Consider the following 18,866-nt stretch of genomic DNA (forward strand, 5'->3'; position numbering starts at 1 on the left):
CCACCAGCAACAGCAACAATAGCAGCAACAGCAACAGCAACAACAGCAAACACCAGCAGCAGCAACACCAACGACAGAAGCAGCAACACCAGCAGCAACAACAACAGCAGCAGCAACATCAGCAGCAGCAGCGACAAAAGTAGCAACACCAGCAGCAGCAGCAGCAGCTCCAGCACCAGCAGCAACAACAGCAGCAGTAGCAGAAATATCTACAGCAGCAACAGCCGCAGCAACACCAGCAACAGAAGCAGCAACACCAGCAGCAACAGCAACAGCAGCAGCAGCTCCACCACCAGCAGCAGCAGCAACAGAACCAGCAGCAACACCAGCAGCAACAGCAACAGCATCAGCAGCTCGACAATCAGCAGCAGCAACAGCAGCAGTAGCAGCAATAGCTACAGCAATAGCAGGAGCAAGAGGAGCAGCAGCATCAGCACCAACACCAGCAGCAATAGCAGACACAGCGGCCACAGCACCAGCAACAGCAGCAACAGCAACAGCAGTAGCAACACCAGCAGCAGCAACAACATCAGCAACAACAGCAACATCAGCAGCAACACCAGCAGAACCAGCAGCAGGAACAGCAGCAACAGCAGCAGCAACATCAGCAGCAGCAGCAACAGCAGCAACAGCAATAACAGCAGCAACACCCGCACCAGCAACAACAGCAGCACCAGCAGCAGCACCAGCAGCAGCACCAGCAATAGCAGCAACAACAGCCACAGCAACCACAACAACAGCAGCACCATCAACAGCATGAAAATTAACAACTGCAGGAGCAGCAACATTAGCTGCAGGAACAGTAGCAACAGCAGCAGCTCCAGCAACAGCAACAGCAGCAACAACAGCCGCAGCAACACCAGCGACAGAAGCACCAAGACCAGCAGCAACAACAACAGCAGCAGAATCATTATCAGCAGCAGCAACAAAAGTAGCAGCAACACCAGCAGCAACAGCAACGGCAGCAGCAGATCCACCAGCAGCAGCAGCAGCAACTGAACCAGCAGCAACACCAGCAGTAATAGCAACAAAAGCAACAGCAGCAACAGCAACAGCAGCAGCAACACCAGCAGCAGCAACAACAACAGCAGCAACAGCAACAGCAGCTGCAACAACAGCAGCACCACCAGAAGCAAAACAAGCAGAACCAGCAGCAGCAACAGCAGCAGCACCAGCACAAGCAACAGCAGCAACAACAGCCGCAGCAACCACAACATCAGCAGAACCGGCAACAGCAGGAAATACAGCATCTACAGCAATAGCAAAAGCAGCAGTAACACCAACGACAGAAGCAGCAACACCAGCAGCAACAGCAACAGCAGCAGTAACATCAGCAGCAGCGACAAAAGTAGCAGCAACACCTGCAGCAGCAGCAGCAGCTCCACCTCCAGCAACAGCAACCATAGCAGCAACAGCAACAACAGCAACCGCAACACCAGCAGCAGCAACACCTATGACAGAAGCAGCAACACCAGCAGCAACAGCAACAGCAGCAGCAACATCAGCAGCAGCAGCGACAAAAGTAGCAGCAACACCACCAGCACCAGCAGCAGGTCCACCACCAGCAGCAACAACAGCAGCAGTAGCAGCAATAGCTACAGCAGCAACAACAGCCGCAGCAACACCAGTGACAGAAGCAGCAACACCAGCAGCAACATCAACAGCAGCAGCAGCTCCACCACTAGCAGCAGCAGCAACAGAACCAGCAGCAACACCAGCAGCAACAGCATCAGCTGCAGCAGCTCCACAATCAGCAGCAGCGACAGCAGCAATAGCAGCAATAGCTACAGCAACAGCAGGAGCAAGAGGAGCAGCAGCAGCAGCACCAGCACCCGCAGCAACAGCAGCAGCAGCCACAGCACCAGCAACAGCAGCAACAGCAACAACAGCAGCACCAGCAGCTGCAACACCATCAGAACCAGCAGCAGGAACAGCAGCAACAGCAGCAGCAGCAACATCAGCAGCAACAGCAACAGCAGCAACAGCAGCAGCAGCAAGAACAGCAGCATCACCCGCATGAGCAACAGCAGCAGCATTAGCAGCAGCAGCAGCAGCCACAGCACCAGCAACAGCAGCAACAGCAACAGCAGTAGCAACAACAGCAGCAGCAACAACAGCAGCACCAGCAGCTGCAACACCATCAGAACCAGCAGCAGAAACAGCAGCAACAGCAACAGCAGCAACATCAGCAGCAACAACAACAGCAGCAACAGCGGCAGCAGCTAGAACAGCAGCATCACCCGCACGAGCAACAACAGCAGCATTAGCAGCAGCAACAGCAGCAGCAGCACCAGCAATAGCAGCAACAACAGCCACAGCAGCCACAACAACGGCAGCACCAGTAAAAGCATGAACAACAGCAACTGCAGGAGCAGCAACATCAGCAGCAGGAGCAGCAGCAACAGCAGCAGCACCAGCAACAGCAACAACAGCAACAACAGCCGCAGCAACAACAGCGACAGAAGCAGCAACACCAGCAGCAACAACAGCAGCAGCATCATCAGCAGCAGCAGCAACAAAAGTATCAGCAACACCAGCAGCAACAGCAACAGCAGCAGCAGCTCCACCAGCAGCAGCAGCAGCTACAGAACCAGCAGCAACACCAGCAGTAATTGCAACACCAGCACCAGCAGCAGCTAAAGCAGCAGCAGCAGCAAATGCACCAGCAGCAACATCAGCATCAACTGAAGCAACAGCAGCAGCACCAGCACAAGCAACAGCAGCAACAACACACGCAGGAACCACAACATCAGCAGAACTGGCAACAGCAGGAAATACAGCATCTGCAGCAATAGCAACAGCAGCAGCAACACCACCAGCAGCAGCAACACCAACGACAGAAGCAGTAACACCAGCAGCAACAGCAACAGCAGCAGCAACATCATCAGCAGCAGTGACAAAAGTAGCAGCAACACCAGCACCAGCAGCAGCAGCTCCACCACCAGCAACAGCAACAATAGCAGCCAAATCAACACCATTAACAGCAACACCAGCAGCAGCAACACCAATGACAAAAGCAGCAACACCAGCAGCAACAGCAACAGCAGCAGCAACATCAGCAGCAGCAGCAATAAAAGTAGCAGCAACACCAGCAGCAGCAGCAGCAGCTCCACCACCAACAGCAGCAACAACAGCAGCAGTAGCTGCAATAGCTACAGCAACAGCAGGAGCAAAAGGAGCAGCAGCAGCAGCAGCACCAGCAGCAGCAACAACAGCAACAACAGCCGCAGCAACACCAGCGACAGAAGCAGCAGCACCAGCAGCAACAACAGCAGCATCATCAGCAGCAGCAGCAACAAAAGTATCAGCAACACCAGCAGCAACAGCAACAGCAGCAGCAGCTCCACCACCAGCAGCAACAGCTACAGAACCAGCAGCAACACCAGCAGTAATAGCAACACCAGCACCAGCAGCAACTAAAGCAGCAGCAGCAGCAAATGCATCAGCAGCAACATCAGCATCAACTGAAGCAACAGCAGCAGCACCAGCACAAGCAACAGCAGCAACAACACACGCAGGAACCACAACATCAGCAGAACCGGCAACAGCAGGAAATACAGCATCTGCAGCAATAGCAACAGCAGCAGCAACACCACCAGCAGCAGCAACACCAACGACAGAAGCAGCAACACCAGCAGCAACAGCAACAGCAGCAGCAACATCATCAGCAGCAGTGACAAAAGTAGCAGCAACACCAGCACCAGCAGCAGCAGCTCCACCACCAGCAACAGCAACAATAGCAGCCAAATCAACACCATTAACAGCAACAACACCAGCAGAAGCAACACCAATGACAGAAGCAGCAAAACCAGCAGCAACAGCAACAGCAGCAGCAACATCAGCAGCAGCAGCGACAAAAGTAGCAGCAACACCAGCAGCAGCAGCAGCAGCTCCACCACCAGCAGCAGCAACAACAGCAGCAGTAGCAGCAATAGCTACAGCAACAGCAGGAGCAAAAGGAGCAGCAGCAGCAGCACCAACACCTGGAGCAATAGCAGCAGCAGCAGCCACAGCACTAGCAACAGCAGCAACAGCAGCAGCAGCAACATCAGCAACGGCAACAGCAGCAGCAGCAAGAACAGCAGCAACACCCGTACCAGCAACAACAGCAGCACCAGCAGCAGCAACAGCATCAGCAGCTGAAACAGCAGCAGCAGCAACAACAGCCACAGCAAACACAACAACAGCAACACCAGCAACAGCAGGAACAACAACAGCAGCAGCATCATCAACAGCAGCAGCAACAAAAGTAGCAGCAACACCAGCAGCTACAGCAACAGCAGAAGCAGCTCCACCACCACCAGCAGCAGCAACATCAGCAGCAGCAGCAACAGCAGCAGCAGCAAGAACAGCAGCAATACCTGCACCAGCAACATCAGCAGCAGGAGCAGCAGCAACAGCAGCAGCACTAACAACAGCAACAATAGCAACAAAAGCTACAGTAACACCAGCGACAGAAGCAGCAACACCAGCAGCAACAACAACAGCAGCAGCATCATCAACAGCAGCAGCAACAAAAGTAGCAGCAACACCAGCAGCAATAGCAGCAGCAATAGCAACCGCAGCAACAGCAACAGCAACAAAAGAACAGCAGCAGCAACACCAGCAACATGTAGAGCAGCGCCAGCAGCAGCGGCAACAGCAGCAGCAGCAGCAGCAACAGTAGCAGCAACAGCAGCAACAACAGCACCAGCAGCACCAGCAGCAGCATCAGCAGCAACATCAGCAGCACCACCACCAGTAGCAGCAACAGGATCAGTAGCAGCAATAGCTACAGTAACAGCAACAACCCCAGTAGCAGCAACTGCAGCAGCAGCAGCACCAACACCAGCAGCAAGAGCAGCAGCAGCAGCCAAAGCACCAGCAACAGCAACAGCAGCAGCAGCAGCCCTATCAGTTGCAGCAACAGCAGCAGCACCAGTATCAGCAGCACCAGAACAAGCAGCAACACCAGTGGCTGCAAAAGCAGCAGCAGCAGCAGCAACAGCAGCAACAGCAGCAACAGCAGCAACAGCAACGACAGCAGCAACAGTAGCCGCAACAACACCAGAAAAAACAGCAGCAACAGCACCAGCAGCAGCAGCAACAGCTGTAGCAACATCAGCAGGAGCAGCAACAAAAGTAGCTGCAACACCAGCAGCAACAGCAACAGCAGCAGCAGCTCCACAACCAACAGCAGCAACAGCAGCAGTAGCAGCGATAGATACAGCAACAGCAGGAGCAAGAGGAGCAGCAGCAGCAGCACAAACACCAACAGCAATAGCAGCAGCAGCAACAGCAACAAAAGTAGCAGCAACACCAGCAGCAGCAGCAACAGCAGCAGCAGTGGCAACAGCAGTAGTAGCAGAGGCAGCAACACAAGCAGCAGCAACAGCAACAGCATTAGCAACAGCAACAGCAGCAGCACCAGCAGCAACAGCAGCAGTAGCAGCAACAACATCAGCAACAGCAGCACCAACACTGGCAACAGAAGCAACTGAACCAGAAGAAACACCAGTAGCAATAGCAGAACCAACACCAGCAGCAACAGCAGCAGCAGCAGCCACATCACCAACAGCAACAGCAGCAGACGCCACAGCAACAGCAGCAACAGCAACAGCAGCAACACCAGCAGCAGCATTAGCAGCATCCAAAGCAGCAGCAACATTAGTAGCAGCACCAATCGCAGAATCAACAGTAACAGCATCAGCAACAAGAGCAGCAGCACCAACAGCAGCAGATGCAGCAAAGCAGCTACACAAGCAACACCATAAACCGCAGCAGCAACAACAGCAGCAACACCAGAACGAGTAACAGCAGAAGGAACAGCAAGAACAGCAGCAATAGCAGGAGCAGCACCAGCAGCAGCAACACCAGTAGCAACAGCAGCAGGAACAGCAGTAACACCAGCAGCAACATCAGCAGCAGCAGCAATAGCAGCAGCAGCAACACCAGCAGCACTAGCAGCAACAACACCAGCAGTAGTAGGAGCAGCAGCAACACAAGCAGCAGCAACAGCAACAGCTGCAGCAACACCAGCAGCAACAGCAAGAGCAACACCAGCAGCACCAGCAGCAACAGCAGAAGCAGCAACAGCAGCACCAGCACCAGCAGCAGCAACAGCAGTAGTAGCAGAGGAAGCAACACAAGCAGCAGCAACAGCAACAGCATCAGCAACAGCAACAGCAGCAGCACCAGCTGCAACAGCAGCAGTAGCAGCAACAGCAGCAGCAACAGCAGCAACACCAACACCAGCAACAACAGCAGCAGCACCACCACCAGCAGCAGCAAAGGCAGTACCACCAACACGAGCAACAATAGCAGCAGCAATAGCAACAGCAGCTCCAGCAACAGCAGCAAAAGAACAGCAGCAGCAACACCAGCAACATGTAGAGCAGCGCCAGCAGCAGCGGCAACAGCAGCAGCAGCAGCACACACCAGTAGCAGCAACAGCAGCAACAACAGCACCAGCAGCACCAGCAGCAACATCAGCAGCAACATCAGCAGCACTAGCACCAGCAACAGCAGCAGCAACAGCATGAGCAGCAGCACCAGTACCAGCAACAGCAGCAACAACATCAGCAGCAGCAGCAGCAACACCAGCAGCAACAGCAAGAGCAGCACCAGCAGCAGCACCACCACCAGTAGCAGCAACAGGATCAGTAGCAGCAATAGCTACAGTAACAGCAACAGCCCCAGTAGCAACAACTGCAGCAGCAGCAGCACCAACACCAGCAGCAAGAGCAGCAGCAGCAGCCAAAGCACCAGCAACAGCAACAGCAGCAGCAGCAGCAGTCCTATCAGTTGCAGCAACAGCAGCAGCACCAGTATCAGCAGCACCAGAACAAGCAGCAACACCAGTGGCTGCAAAAGCAGCAGCAGCAGCAGCAACAGCAGCAACAGCAGCAGCAGCAGCAACAGCAGCAACAGCAGCAACAGCAACAGCAGCAGCAACAGTAGCTGCAACAACACCAGAAACAACAGCAGCAACAGCACCAGCAGCAGCAGCAACAGCAGTAGCAACATCAGCAGGAACAGCAACAAAAGTAGCAGCAGCACCAGCAGCAACAGCAACAGCAGCAGCAGCTCCACAACCAACAGCAGCAACAGCAGCAGTAGCAGCATTAGATACAGCAACAGCAGGAGCAAGAGGAGCAGCAGCAGCAGCACAAACACCAACAGCAATAGCAGCAGCAGCAACAGCAACAAAAGTAGCAGCAACACCAGCAGCAACAGCAATAGCAGCAGCAGCAACACCAGCAGCACTAGCTGTAACAACACCAGCAGTAGTAGGAGCAGCAGCCACACTAGCAGCAGCAACAGCAACATCTGCAGCAACACCAGCGGCAACAGCAAGAGCAAAACCAGCAGAAGCAGCAGCAGCAGCAACAGCAGCAGCAGCAACAGCAGCAGCAGCAACAGCAGCACCAGCACCAGCAGCAGCAACAGCAGTAGTAGCAGGGGCAGCAACACAAGCAGCAGCAACAGCAACAGCATCAGCAACAGCAACAGCAGCAGCACCAGCAGCAACAGCAGCAGTCGCAGCAATAGCTCCAGTAACAGCAACAGCCCCAGTAGTAGCAACCGCAGCAGCAGCAGCAGCAGCACCAACACCAGCAGCAAGAGCAGCAGCAGCAGCCAAAACACCAGCAACAGCAACAGCAGCAGCAGCAGCAGCCCTATCAGTTGCAGCAACAGCAGCAGCACCAGTATCAGCAGCACCAGAACAAGCAGCAGCACCAGTGGCTGCAAAAGCAGCAGCAGCAGCAGCAACAGCAGCAACAGCAGCAACAGCAACGACAGCAGCAACAGTAGCCGCAACAACACCAGAGAAAACAGCAGCAACAGCACCAGCAGCAGCAGCAACAGCTGTAGCAACATCAGCAGGAGCAGCAACAAAAGTAGCAGCAGCACCAGCAGCAACAGCAACAGCAGCAGCAGCTCCACAACCAACAGCAGCAACAGCAGCAGTAGCAGCAATAGATACAGCAACAGCAGGAGCAAGAGGAGCAGCAGCAGCAGCACAAACACCAACAGCAATAGCAACAGCAGCAACAGCAACAAAAGTAGCAGCAACAACAGCAGCAACAGCAATAGCAGCAGCAGCGAGACCAGCAGCACTAGCTGCAACAACACCAGCAGTAGTAGGAGCAGCAGCAACACTAGCAACAGCAACAGCAACATCTGCAGCAACACCAGCGGCAAAAGCAAGAGCAACACCAGCAGAAGTAGCACCAGCAGCAACAGCAGCAGCAGCAACAGCAGCAGCAGCAACAGTAGCACCAGCACCAGCAGCAGCAACAGTAGTAGTAGCAGGGGCAGCAACACAAGCAGCAGCAACAGCAACAGCATCAGCAACAGCAGCAGCAGCAGCACCAGCAGCAACAGCAACAGTAGCAGCAACAGCAGCAGCAACAGCAGCAGCACCAACACCAGCAACAACAGCAGCAGTGCCACCACCAGCAGCAGCAACAGCAGTACCACGAACACGAGCAACAACACAAGCAGCAGCAGCAGCAGTTGTAGCAGCAGCAGCAACACTAGCAGCAGCAACAGCAACAGCAGCAGCAACAGCAAAAGCAGCAGCAACACCAGCAGCACCAAAACAAACAACAACAGCGGCAGAAACACCAGCAGCAGCAGCAACAGCAGTAGTCCCAGCACGAGCATTAAAAGCAGCACAACAGCAGCAGCAGCAACAACAGTAGCAGCACCAACAGAAGCAACAGGAACAGCAGCAACAACAACAGCAGCAACAGCAACATCAGCAGCAACACCAGCAGCAGCAACAACAGCAACATCAATAGCAACAGCAGCACCAGCAACAGCAGCAAAAGAACAGCAGCAGCAACACCAGCAACATGTAGAGCAGCGCCAGCAGCAGCGACAACAGCAGCAGCAGCAACAGCAGCAGCAGCAGTAGCAGCAGCAGCAGTAGCAGCAAGAGCAGCAACAGGACCAGCAGCAACAACAGCAGCAGCAACAACAGCAGTAGCAATAGCAACAGCAGCAGCAACACCAGCAACAGGAATAGTAGCGCCAGCAGCAGCGGCAACAGCAGCAGCACCAGTAGCAGCAACAGCAGCAACAACAGCACCAGCAGCACCAGCAGCTGCACCAGCAGCAACATCAGAAGCACTAGCATCCGCAACAGCAGCAGCAACAGCATGAGCAGCAGCACCAATACCAGCAACAGAGCAACAACATCAGCAGCAGCAGCAGCAACACCAGCAGCAACAGCAAGAGCAGCACCAGCAGCAGCACCACCAACAGTAGCAGCAACAGGATCAGTAGCAGCAATAGCTACAGCAACAGCAGCAGCCCCAGCAGCAGCAACAGAAGCAGCAGCAGCACCAACACCAGCAGCAAGAGCAGCAGCAGCATCCAAAGCACCAACAACAGCAACAGCAGCAGCAGCAGCAGCCGTATCACTTGCAGCAACAGCAGCAGCAGCAGCACCTGAACCAGCAGCAACACCAGAGGCTGCAACAGCAGCAGAAGCAGAAGCGGCAGCAGCAACACCATCAGCAGCAGCAATAAAAGTAGCAGCAGCAACATTAGCGGCAGCGCCAGCTCTACCAACAGCAGCAGCAACAGCAACAACAGCAGCAACAACAGCAGCAGCAACATCAGCAGCAGCAGCAACAAACGTAGCAGCAACACAAGCAGCAAAAGCAACAGCAGCAGCACCAACACCAGCAACCATAGCAGCAACACCAGCAGCGGCAGCAGCAACAGCAGCAGTAGCAGCAATAGCTACAGCAACAGCAGGAGCAAGAGGAGCAGCAGCAGCAGCACCAACACCAGCACCAATAGCAGCAACAGCAGCAGTAACACCAGCAGCAACAGCAGCAGCAGCACCAGCAGCAGCAACGGCAGCAGCACCAGCACCAGCAGTAGCAACAACAGCAGCCACACCAGCAGCAGCAACAGCAGCAACAATTGCAGCAGCACTAACACCAGCAGCAGTAGCAGCAACACTACCGGCAGTAGTGAGAGCAGCAGCAACACTAGCCGCAGCAACAGCATCAGCAACAGCAGCACCAACACTAGCAACAGAAGCAACTGAACCAGAAGCAACACCAGCAGCAATAGCAGCACCAACACCAGCAGCAACAGCAGCAGCAGCAGCCACATCACCAACAGCAACAGCAGCAGACGCCACATCACCAACAGCAGCAACAGCAACAGCAGCAACACCAGCAGCAGCATTAGCAGCATCCAAAGCAGCAGCAACATTAGTAGCAGCACCAATCGCAAAATCAACAGTAACAGCATCAGCAACAAGAGCAGCAGCACCAACAGCAGCAGATGCAGCAAAGCAGCTACACCAGCAACACCATAAACTGCAGCAACAACAACAGCAGCAACACCAGAACGAGTAACAGCAGAAGGAACAGCAAGAACAGCAGCAACAGCAGGAGCAGCACCAGCAGCAGCAACACCAGTAGCAACAGCAGCAGGAACAGCAGTAACACCAGCAGCAACATCAGCAGCAGCAGCAATAGCAGCAGCAGCAACACCAGCAGCACTAGCAGCAACAACACCAGCAGCAGTAGGAGCAGCAGCAACACTAGCAGCAGCAACAGCAACAGCTGCAGCAACACCAGCAGCAACAGCAAGAGCAACACCAGCAGCAGCAGCACCAGCAGCAACAGCAGCAGCAGCAACAGCAGCACCAGCACCAGCAGCAGCAACAGCAGTAGTAGCAGAGGAAGCAACACAAGCAGCAGCAACAGCAACAGCATCAGCAACAGCAACAGCAGCAGCACCAGCTGCAACAGCAGCAGTAGCGGCAACAGCAGCAGCAACAGCAGCAGCACCAACACCAGCAACAACAGCAGCAGCACCACCACCAGCAGCAGCAACAGCAGTACCACCAACACGAGCAACAATAGCAGCAGCAATAGCAACAGCAGCAACAGCAACAGCAGCAAACGAACAGCAGCAGCAACACCAGCAACATGTAGAGCAGCGCCAGCAGCAGCGGCAACAGCAGCAGCTGCAACAGCAGCAGCACCAGTAGCAGCAACAGCAGCAACAACAGCACCAGCAGCACCAGCAGCAGCACCAGCAGCAACATCAGCAGCACCAGCACCAGCAACAGCAGCAGCAACAGCATGAGCAGCAGCACCAGTACCAGCAACAGCAGCAACAACATCTGCAGCAGCAGCAGCAACACCAGCAGCAACAGCAAGAGCAGCACCAGCAGCAGCACCACCACCAGTAGCAGCAACAGGATCAGTAGCAGCAATAGCTACAGTAACAGCAGCAGCCCCAGCAGCAGCAACAGAAGCAGCAGCAGCACCAACACCAGCAGCAAGAGCAGCAGCAGCAGCCAAAGCACCAGCAACAGCAACAGCAGCAGCACCAGCAGCCGTATCAGTTGCAGCAACAGCAGCAGCACCCGTATCAGCAGCACCAGAACAAGCAGCAATCCCAGTGGCTGCAACAGCAGCACCAGCAGCAGCAACAGCAGCAACATCAACTACAGCAGCAACAGTAGCCGCAACAACACCAGAAACAACAGCAGCAACAGCACCAGCAGCAGCAGCAACAGCAGCAGCAACAAAAGTAGCAGCAACACCAGCAGCAACAGCAACAGCAGCAGCAGTTCTACAACCAACAGCAGCAACAGCAGCAGTAGCAGCAAAAGATACAGCAACAGCAGGAGCAAGAGGAGCAGCAGCAGCATAAACACCAACAGCAATAGCAGCAGCAGCAACAGCAACAAAAGTAGCAGCAACACCAGCAGCAACAGCAACGGCAGCAGCAGCTCCACCACCAGCAGCAGCAACAGCAGCAGTAGCAGCAATAGCTAGAGCAACAGCAGGAGCAAGAGGAGCAGCAGCAGCACAAACACCAACAGCAATAGCAGCAGCAGCAACAGCAGCACCAGCAACAGCAGCAATAGAAAGAGCAGCAGCAAAGCAGCAGCAGCAGCAACACCAGCAGCAACAACAGCAGCAGCAACAGCAACAGCAGCAGCAACCCCAGCAGCAAAGCAGCAGCAGCAGCAACACCAGCAGCAGCAGCAGCAGCAGCAACATCAGCAGCCGCAGCAACAAAGCAACAATAGTAGCAGCAACACCAGTAGTGGCAGCAACAGCAGCAGCAGCAACACCGGAAACCATAGCAGCAACACCAGTAGTGGCAGCAACAGCAGCAGCAACAACATCAGCAGCAGCAACAGCAGCAGCAGCACTAGCATCATGAGCAGCAGCAGCACTAGCAGCCACAACACCAGCAGCAGTAACAGCAACACTAGCAGCAGCAACAACAACAGCAGCAGCAATTGCAACAGCAGCAGCCACCCCCGCAACAAAACAACAGCAGCACCAGCACCAGCAGCAGCAACACCATCAGAACCAACAGCAGAAACAGCAGCAGCAGCAAGAACTGCAGCAACACCAGCACCAGCAACAGCAGCTGCAACAGCAGCAGCAAGAGCACCAGCAACAGCAGAAGCACCAACAGCAGCAACAGCAGCAGCACCAGTACCAGCAACACCAGCAGAAGCAACAGCAGGAACAGCAGCAACAGCAGCAGAAGCAACATCAGCAGCAGCAGCAACAGCAGCAACAGCAGCAGCAGCAAGAACAGCAGCAACACCAGCACCAGCAGAAGCAGAAGCACCAGCAGCGGCAAGACCAGCAGCAGCAGCAGCCACAGCAGCAATAGCAGCAAGAGCAACAGCAGCAACAGTAGCCGCACCAACACCAGAAACAACAGTGGCAACAGCACCAGCAGCAGCAGCAACATCAGCAGCAGCACCAACAAAAGTAGCAGCAACACCAGCAGCAACAGCAACAGCAGCAGCAGCTCCACCACCAGAAGCAGCAACAGCAGCAGTAGCAGCGATAGCTACAGCAACAGCAGGAGCAAGAGGAGCAGCAGCAGCAGCACAAACACCAACAGCAATACCAGCAGCAGCAACAGCAGCACCTGCAACAAACGTAGCAGCAACACCAGCAGCAACAGCAACAGCAGCTCAACCACCACCAGCAGCAACAGGAGCAGCAGCTCCACCACCAGAAGCAGCAACAGCAGCAGTAGCAGCAATAGCTACAGCAACAGCAGGAGCAAGAGGAACAGCAGCAGCAGCACAAACACCAACAGCAATAGCAGCAGCAGCAACTGCAGCACCAGCAACAGCAGCAATAGCAACAGCAGCAGCAACACCAGCAGCAAAGCAACAACAGCAGCAGCAACACCAGCAGCAGCAACATCAGCAGCCGCAGCAACAATAGTAGCAGCAACACCAACAGCAACAGCAACAGCAGCAGCAGAGACACCAGAAACCATAGCAGCAACACCAGTAGTGGCAGCAACAGCAGCAGCAACAACATCAGCAGCAGCAGCAGCACTAGCAGCAAGAGCAGCAGCGGCACTAGCACCAGCAGCTGCAATAGCAGCAGCAACAGCCACAGCACCAGCAGCAGCACTAGCACCAGCAGCAGCAACAGCAGCAGCAAGAGCCACAGCACCAGTAGCAGCAACACCACCAGCAGTAGTTGCAGCAGCAGCAACACTAACACGAGAAGGAGCGGCAACTCCAGTAGCAACAACACAAGCAACAACAGCAGCAGCAACAGCAGCAGAAGCAGCAACAACAGTGGTACCAGCACCAGCAACAGCAGCAGCAACAGCAAGAGCAGCAGCACCATCTCCAGCAGCTGTAGCAGCAACAACACCAGCCGCAGTAGAAGCAGTAGCAACAACAGAAGCAGCAACAGCAACAGCAGCAGCCGTAGCAACAGCAGCAGCAACACCAGCAGCAACAGCAAGAGCCACCAGCAGCAGCACCACAAGCAGCAGCAGCAAGAGCAGCAGTAGCAGCAATAGCACAGGAACTGCAGGACCAACAGCTGCAGCCCCAGCAGCAGCAGCACCAGCAGCAAAAGCAGGAGAAACAGTAACAAAAACAGCAGCAGCAACAGCAGCACCAGCACCAGCAGCAACAGTACCAGCAACAGCAGCAACAACAGCAACACCAGCAGCAGCAACAACAGCAGCAGCAATAGCAACAGCAGCAACAACCCCAGCAGCAAAGCAACAACAGCAGCAACACCAGCAGCAGCAACACCAGCAGCAGCAAGTGCAGCAGCAGCAACATCAGCAGCCGCAGCAACAATAGTAGCAGCAACACCAACAGCAACAGCAACAGCAGCAGCAGAGACACCAGAAACCATAGCAGCAACACCAGTAGTGGCAGCAACAGCAGCAGCAACAACATCAGCAGCAGCAGCAGCACTAGCAGCAAGAGCAGCAGCGGCACTAGCACCAGCAGCTGCAATAGCAGCAGCAACAGCCACAGCACCAGCAGCAGCACTAGCACCAGCAGCAGCAACAGCAGCAGCAAGAGCCACAGCACCAGTAGCAGCAACACCACCAGCAGTAGTTGCAGCAGCAGCAACACTAACACGAGAAGGAGCGGCAACTCCAGTAGCAACAACACAAGCAACAACAGCAGCAGCAAAAGCAGCAGAAGCAGCAACAGTAGTGGTACCAGCACCAGCAACAGCAGCAGCAACAGCAAGAGCAGCAGCACCATCTCCAGCAGCTGTAGCAGCAACAACACCAGCCGCAGTAGAAGCAGTAGCAACAACAGAAGCAGCAACAGCAACAGCAGCAGCAGTAGCAACAGCAGCAGCAACACCAGCAGCAACAGCAAGAGCCACCAGCAGCAGCACCACAAGCAGCAGCAGCAAGAGCAGCAGTAGCAGCAATAGCACAGGAACTGCAGGACCAACAGCTGCAGCCCCAGCAGCAGCAGCACCAGCAGCAAAAGCAGGAGAAACAGTAACAAAAACAGCAGCAGCAACAGCAGCACCAGCACCAGCAGCAACAGTACCAGCAACAGCAGCAACAACAGCAACACCAGCAGCAGCAACAACAGCAGCAGCAATAGCAACAGCAGCAACAACCCCAGCAGCAAAGCAACAACAGCAGCAACACCAGCAGCAGCAACACCAGCAGCAGCAAGTGCAGCAGCAGCAACATCAGCAGCCGCAGCAACAATAGTAGCAGCAACACCAACAGCAACAGCAACAGCAGCAGCAGAGACACCAGAAACCATAGCAGCAACACCAGTAGTGGCAGCAACAGCAGCAGCAACAACATCAGCAGCAGCAGCAGCACTAGCAGCAAGAGCATCAGCGGCACTAGCACCAGCAGCTGCAATAGCAGCAGCAACAGCCACAGCACCAGCAGCAGCACTAGCACCAGCAGCAGCAACAGCAGCAGCAAGAGCCACAGCACCAGTAGCAGCAACACCACCAGCAGTAGTTGCAGCAGCAGCAACACTAACACGAGAAGGAGCGGCAACTCCAGTAGCAACAACACAAGCAACAACAGCAGCAGCAACAGCAGCAGAAGCAGCAACAGCAGTGGTACCAGCACCAGCAACAGCAGCAGCAACAGCAAGAGCAGCAGCACCATCTCCAGCAGCTGTAGCAGCAACAACACCAGCCGCAGTAGAAGCAGTAGCAACAACAGAAGCAGCAACAGCAACAGCAGCAGCAGTAGCAACAGCAGCAGCAACACCAGCAGCAACAGCAAGAGCCACCAGCAGCAGCACCACAAGCAGCAGCAGCAAGAGCAGCAGTAGCAGCAATAGCACAGGAACTGCAGGACCAACAGCTGCAGCCCCAGCAGCAGCAGCACCAGCAGCAAAAGCAGGAGAAACAGTAACAAAAACAGCAGCAGCAAAAGCAGCACCAGCACCAGCAGCAACAGTACCAGCAACAGCAGCAACAACAGCAACAACAGCAGCAGCACCAGCAGCAACACCAGCAGCAACAGCAGCAGCAACAGCAGCAACAGCAGCTGCACCAGCAGCACCAGGACTGGCACCAGCAACAGCAGCAACCACTGCAATAGCAGCAGCACCTGCACCAGCAGCAGTAGCAGCAACACAACCAGCATCAGCAACACAAGCAGCAACAGCAATAACAGCAGCTTCAGCAGCACCAGCAGCAGCACCAAAACCAGCAGCAGCAGCACCAAAACCAGCACCAATACCAGCAGCACCTGCAGCAGCAATAGCAACACCAACATCCGCAACAACAGCAGCAGCAACAGCAGTAGCATCAACACCAGCAACAAAAGCTGCAGCAACAGCAGCAGCATGAACACCACCAGCCGCAGTAGCACCAACAACAGCAGCAACAGCAGCAGAAGCAGCAACAGCAACAGCAGCAGCATCACCAGCAGCTACAGCAGCAGCAACAGCAAAAGCACCAGCAGTGGTCGCAGCAGCAACAACATTAGCAGCAGTAGCAGCAATAGCGACAGGAACTGCAGGACCAACAGCTGCAGCCCAAGCAGCAGCACCAGCAGCAAAGGCAGGAGAAACAGTAACAAAAACAGCAAAAGCAGCAGCAGCACCAGCAGCAACAGCAGCAGCGACAGCACCAGCAGCAACTGCAGCAACAGCAGCTGCACCAGCAGCACCAGGACTGGCACCAGCAACAACAGCAGCAAGTGCAGCAGCGGCAGCAGCACCAACAGCAGCAGAAACAGTAACAGCAACAGCTGCAACTACAGCAGCACCAGTAGCAGCAACACCAGCAGCAACAGCAGCAGCACCAGTAGCAGCAACACCACCAACAGTAATAGAAGCAACAGCAACATATGCAGCAGTAACAGTAGCAGCAACAGCAACAGCAGCAGCAACACCAGCAGAAACAGCAGCAGTAGCAGCAACAGCAGCAGCATAGCAGCAGCACCAACACCAGCAACAGCAGCAGCAGCAGCAACAGCTGCAGTAACAGCAACAGCAGCAGCAACAGCAGCAGCACCAACACCATCAACAACAGCAGCAGCAGCACGAACAGGAGCAGCAACAGCAGTAGCACCAACACGAGCAACAACAGCAGCAGCAACAACAGCAGAAGCAGCAACAGCAGCGGTACCAGCACCAGCAACAGCAGCAGCAACAGCAAGAGCAGCAGCACCATCTCCAGCAGCTGTAGCAGCAACAACACCAGCAGTAGTAGAAGCTGCAGCAACACTAGAAGCAGCAACAGCCACAGCAGCAGCAGTAGCAACAGTAGCAGCAATACCAGCAGTAAGAGCAAGAGCACCAGCAGCAGCACCAACAGCCGCAGCCGCATCATCAGCAGTAGAAGCAATAGCAACAGCAACTGCAGGACCAACAGCTGCAGCAACAGCAGCAGTAGCACCAACAACAGCAGAAACGTTAGCAGAAGCAGCCACAGCACCAGCAGCAGCAGCAACAGCAACCGCACTAGCAACAGCTGCAGCAGCAGCAACACCAGCAGCAACAGCAAGAGCACCAGCAGTGGCACCACAAGCAGCAGCCGCAACAGCAGCAGTATCAATAATAACCACAGCAACTGCAGGAGCAACAGGTGCAGCTTCAGTGGCAGCAGCAGCAGCAGCACCACCAACAGCCCCAGCAGCCGCAACACCAACACCAGCAGCAACAGCAGTAGGAGTACCAACACCAGCAGAAACAGTAGCAGCAGCAGCCACAACACCAGCAACAGCAGCAACACCAGCAGAAGCAACAACAGCAGCAGCCCTGGAAGCAGCAGAACCAGCAGCAGTAGCAGCAGCAGCCATAGCACCAGCAACAGTAACAGCAGCAGCACCACCAACACCAGCAGCAACACCAGAACCAACAGCACCAGCAGCAGCACTAGCACCAGCAGCAGCAACAGCAGCAGCAAGAGCCACAGCACCAGCAGCAGCACTAGCACCAGCAGCAGCAACAGCAGCAGCAAGAGCCACAGCACCAGTAGCATCAACACCACCAGCAGTAGTCACAGCAGCATCAACACTAACACGAGAAGAAGCGGCAAATCCAGTAGCAACAACACAAGCAACAACAGCAGCAGCAACAGCAGCAGAAGCAGCAACAGCAGCGGTACCAGCACCAGCAACAGCAGCAGCTACAGCAAGAGCAGCAGCACCATCTCCAGCAGCTGTAGCAGCAACAACACCAACAGTAGTAGAAGCAGTAGCAACACCAGAAGCAGCAACAGCAACAGCAGCAGCAGTAGCAACAGCAGCAGCAACACCAGCAGCAACAGCAAGAGCACCAGCAGCAGCACCACAAGCAGCAGCAGCAAGAGCAGCAGTAGCAGCAATAGAAACAGAAACTGCAGGACCAACAACTGCAGCGCCAGCAGCTGCAGCACCAGCAGCAAAAACAGGAGAAACAGTAACAAAAACAGCAGCAGAAACAGCAGCACCAGCACCAGCAGCAACAATACCAGCAACAGCAGCAACAGCAGCAGCACCAGCAGCAACCGCAGCAGCAACAGCTGCAGCAGCAGCAACACCAGCAGCAACAGCAAGAGCACCAGCAGTGGCAACACAAGCAGCAGCAGCAACAGCAGCCGTATCAATAATAACCACAGCAAATGCAGGAGCAACAGATGCAGCTCCAGTGGCAGCAGCAGCAGCAGCACCAACAGCCCCAGCAGCAGCACCAGCACCAGCAGCAACAGCAGTAGTAGTACCAACACCAGCAGAAACAGTAGCAGCAGCAGCCACAGCACCAGCGACAGCAGCAACACCAGCAGAAGCAGCAATAGCAGCAGCCCAGGAAGCAGCAGAACCAGCAGCAGATGCAGCAGCCATAGCACCAGCATCAGTAGCAAATACACCACCAGCAGTAGTCGCAGCAGCAGCAACACAAGCAGCAGCAATAGAAACAGCAGCAGAAGCAGCAGCAGCAACAGTATCAGCAACAGCAGCATCAACAGCAAGAGCAGCAGCACCATCACCAGCATCAGTAGCAGCAACACCACCAGCAGTAGTCACAGTAGCAGCAACAATAGCAGCAGCAACAGCAACATCAGCAGCAAGAGCTCGAGCAGCAGCATTACCAGCAGCAACAAGAGCAGCAACAGCCA

General features: G+C 54.9%; 1 protein-coding gene and 1 pseudogene across 1 annotated transcript in view; both read left to right on the plus strand.

The window, feature by feature from the left end:
• Window positions 1-219, plus strand: part of LOC121291975 (uncharacterized protein DDB_G0271670-like) — a gene marked incomplete at both ends in the record, with an annotated part of 463 nt that extends 244 nt beyond the window's left edge. Inside the window, one exon of the mRNA XM_041213679.1 lies at window positions 1-219. This exon is cut by the window's left edge and continues 83 nt beyond it. Coding sequence (XP_041069613.1) covers window positions 1-219 — 219 coding nt within the window.
• A 13,125-nt stretch (window positions 220-13,344) lies between these two features.
• Window positions 13,345-16,805, plus strand: LOC121288122 (annotated as a pseudogene).
• Window positions 16,806-18,866: the final 2,061 nt, after the last annotated feature.

The sequence above is a fragment of the Carcharodon carcharias genome, chromosome 2 (assembly GCF_017639515.1).
Source record: "Carcharodon carcharias isolate sCarCar2 chromosome 2, sCarCar2.pri, whole genome shotgun sequence".
In the NCBI taxonomy this organism is placed as follows: Eukaryota; Metazoa; Chordata; class Chondrichthyes; order Lamniformes; family Lamnidae; genus Carcharodon; species Carcharodon carcharias.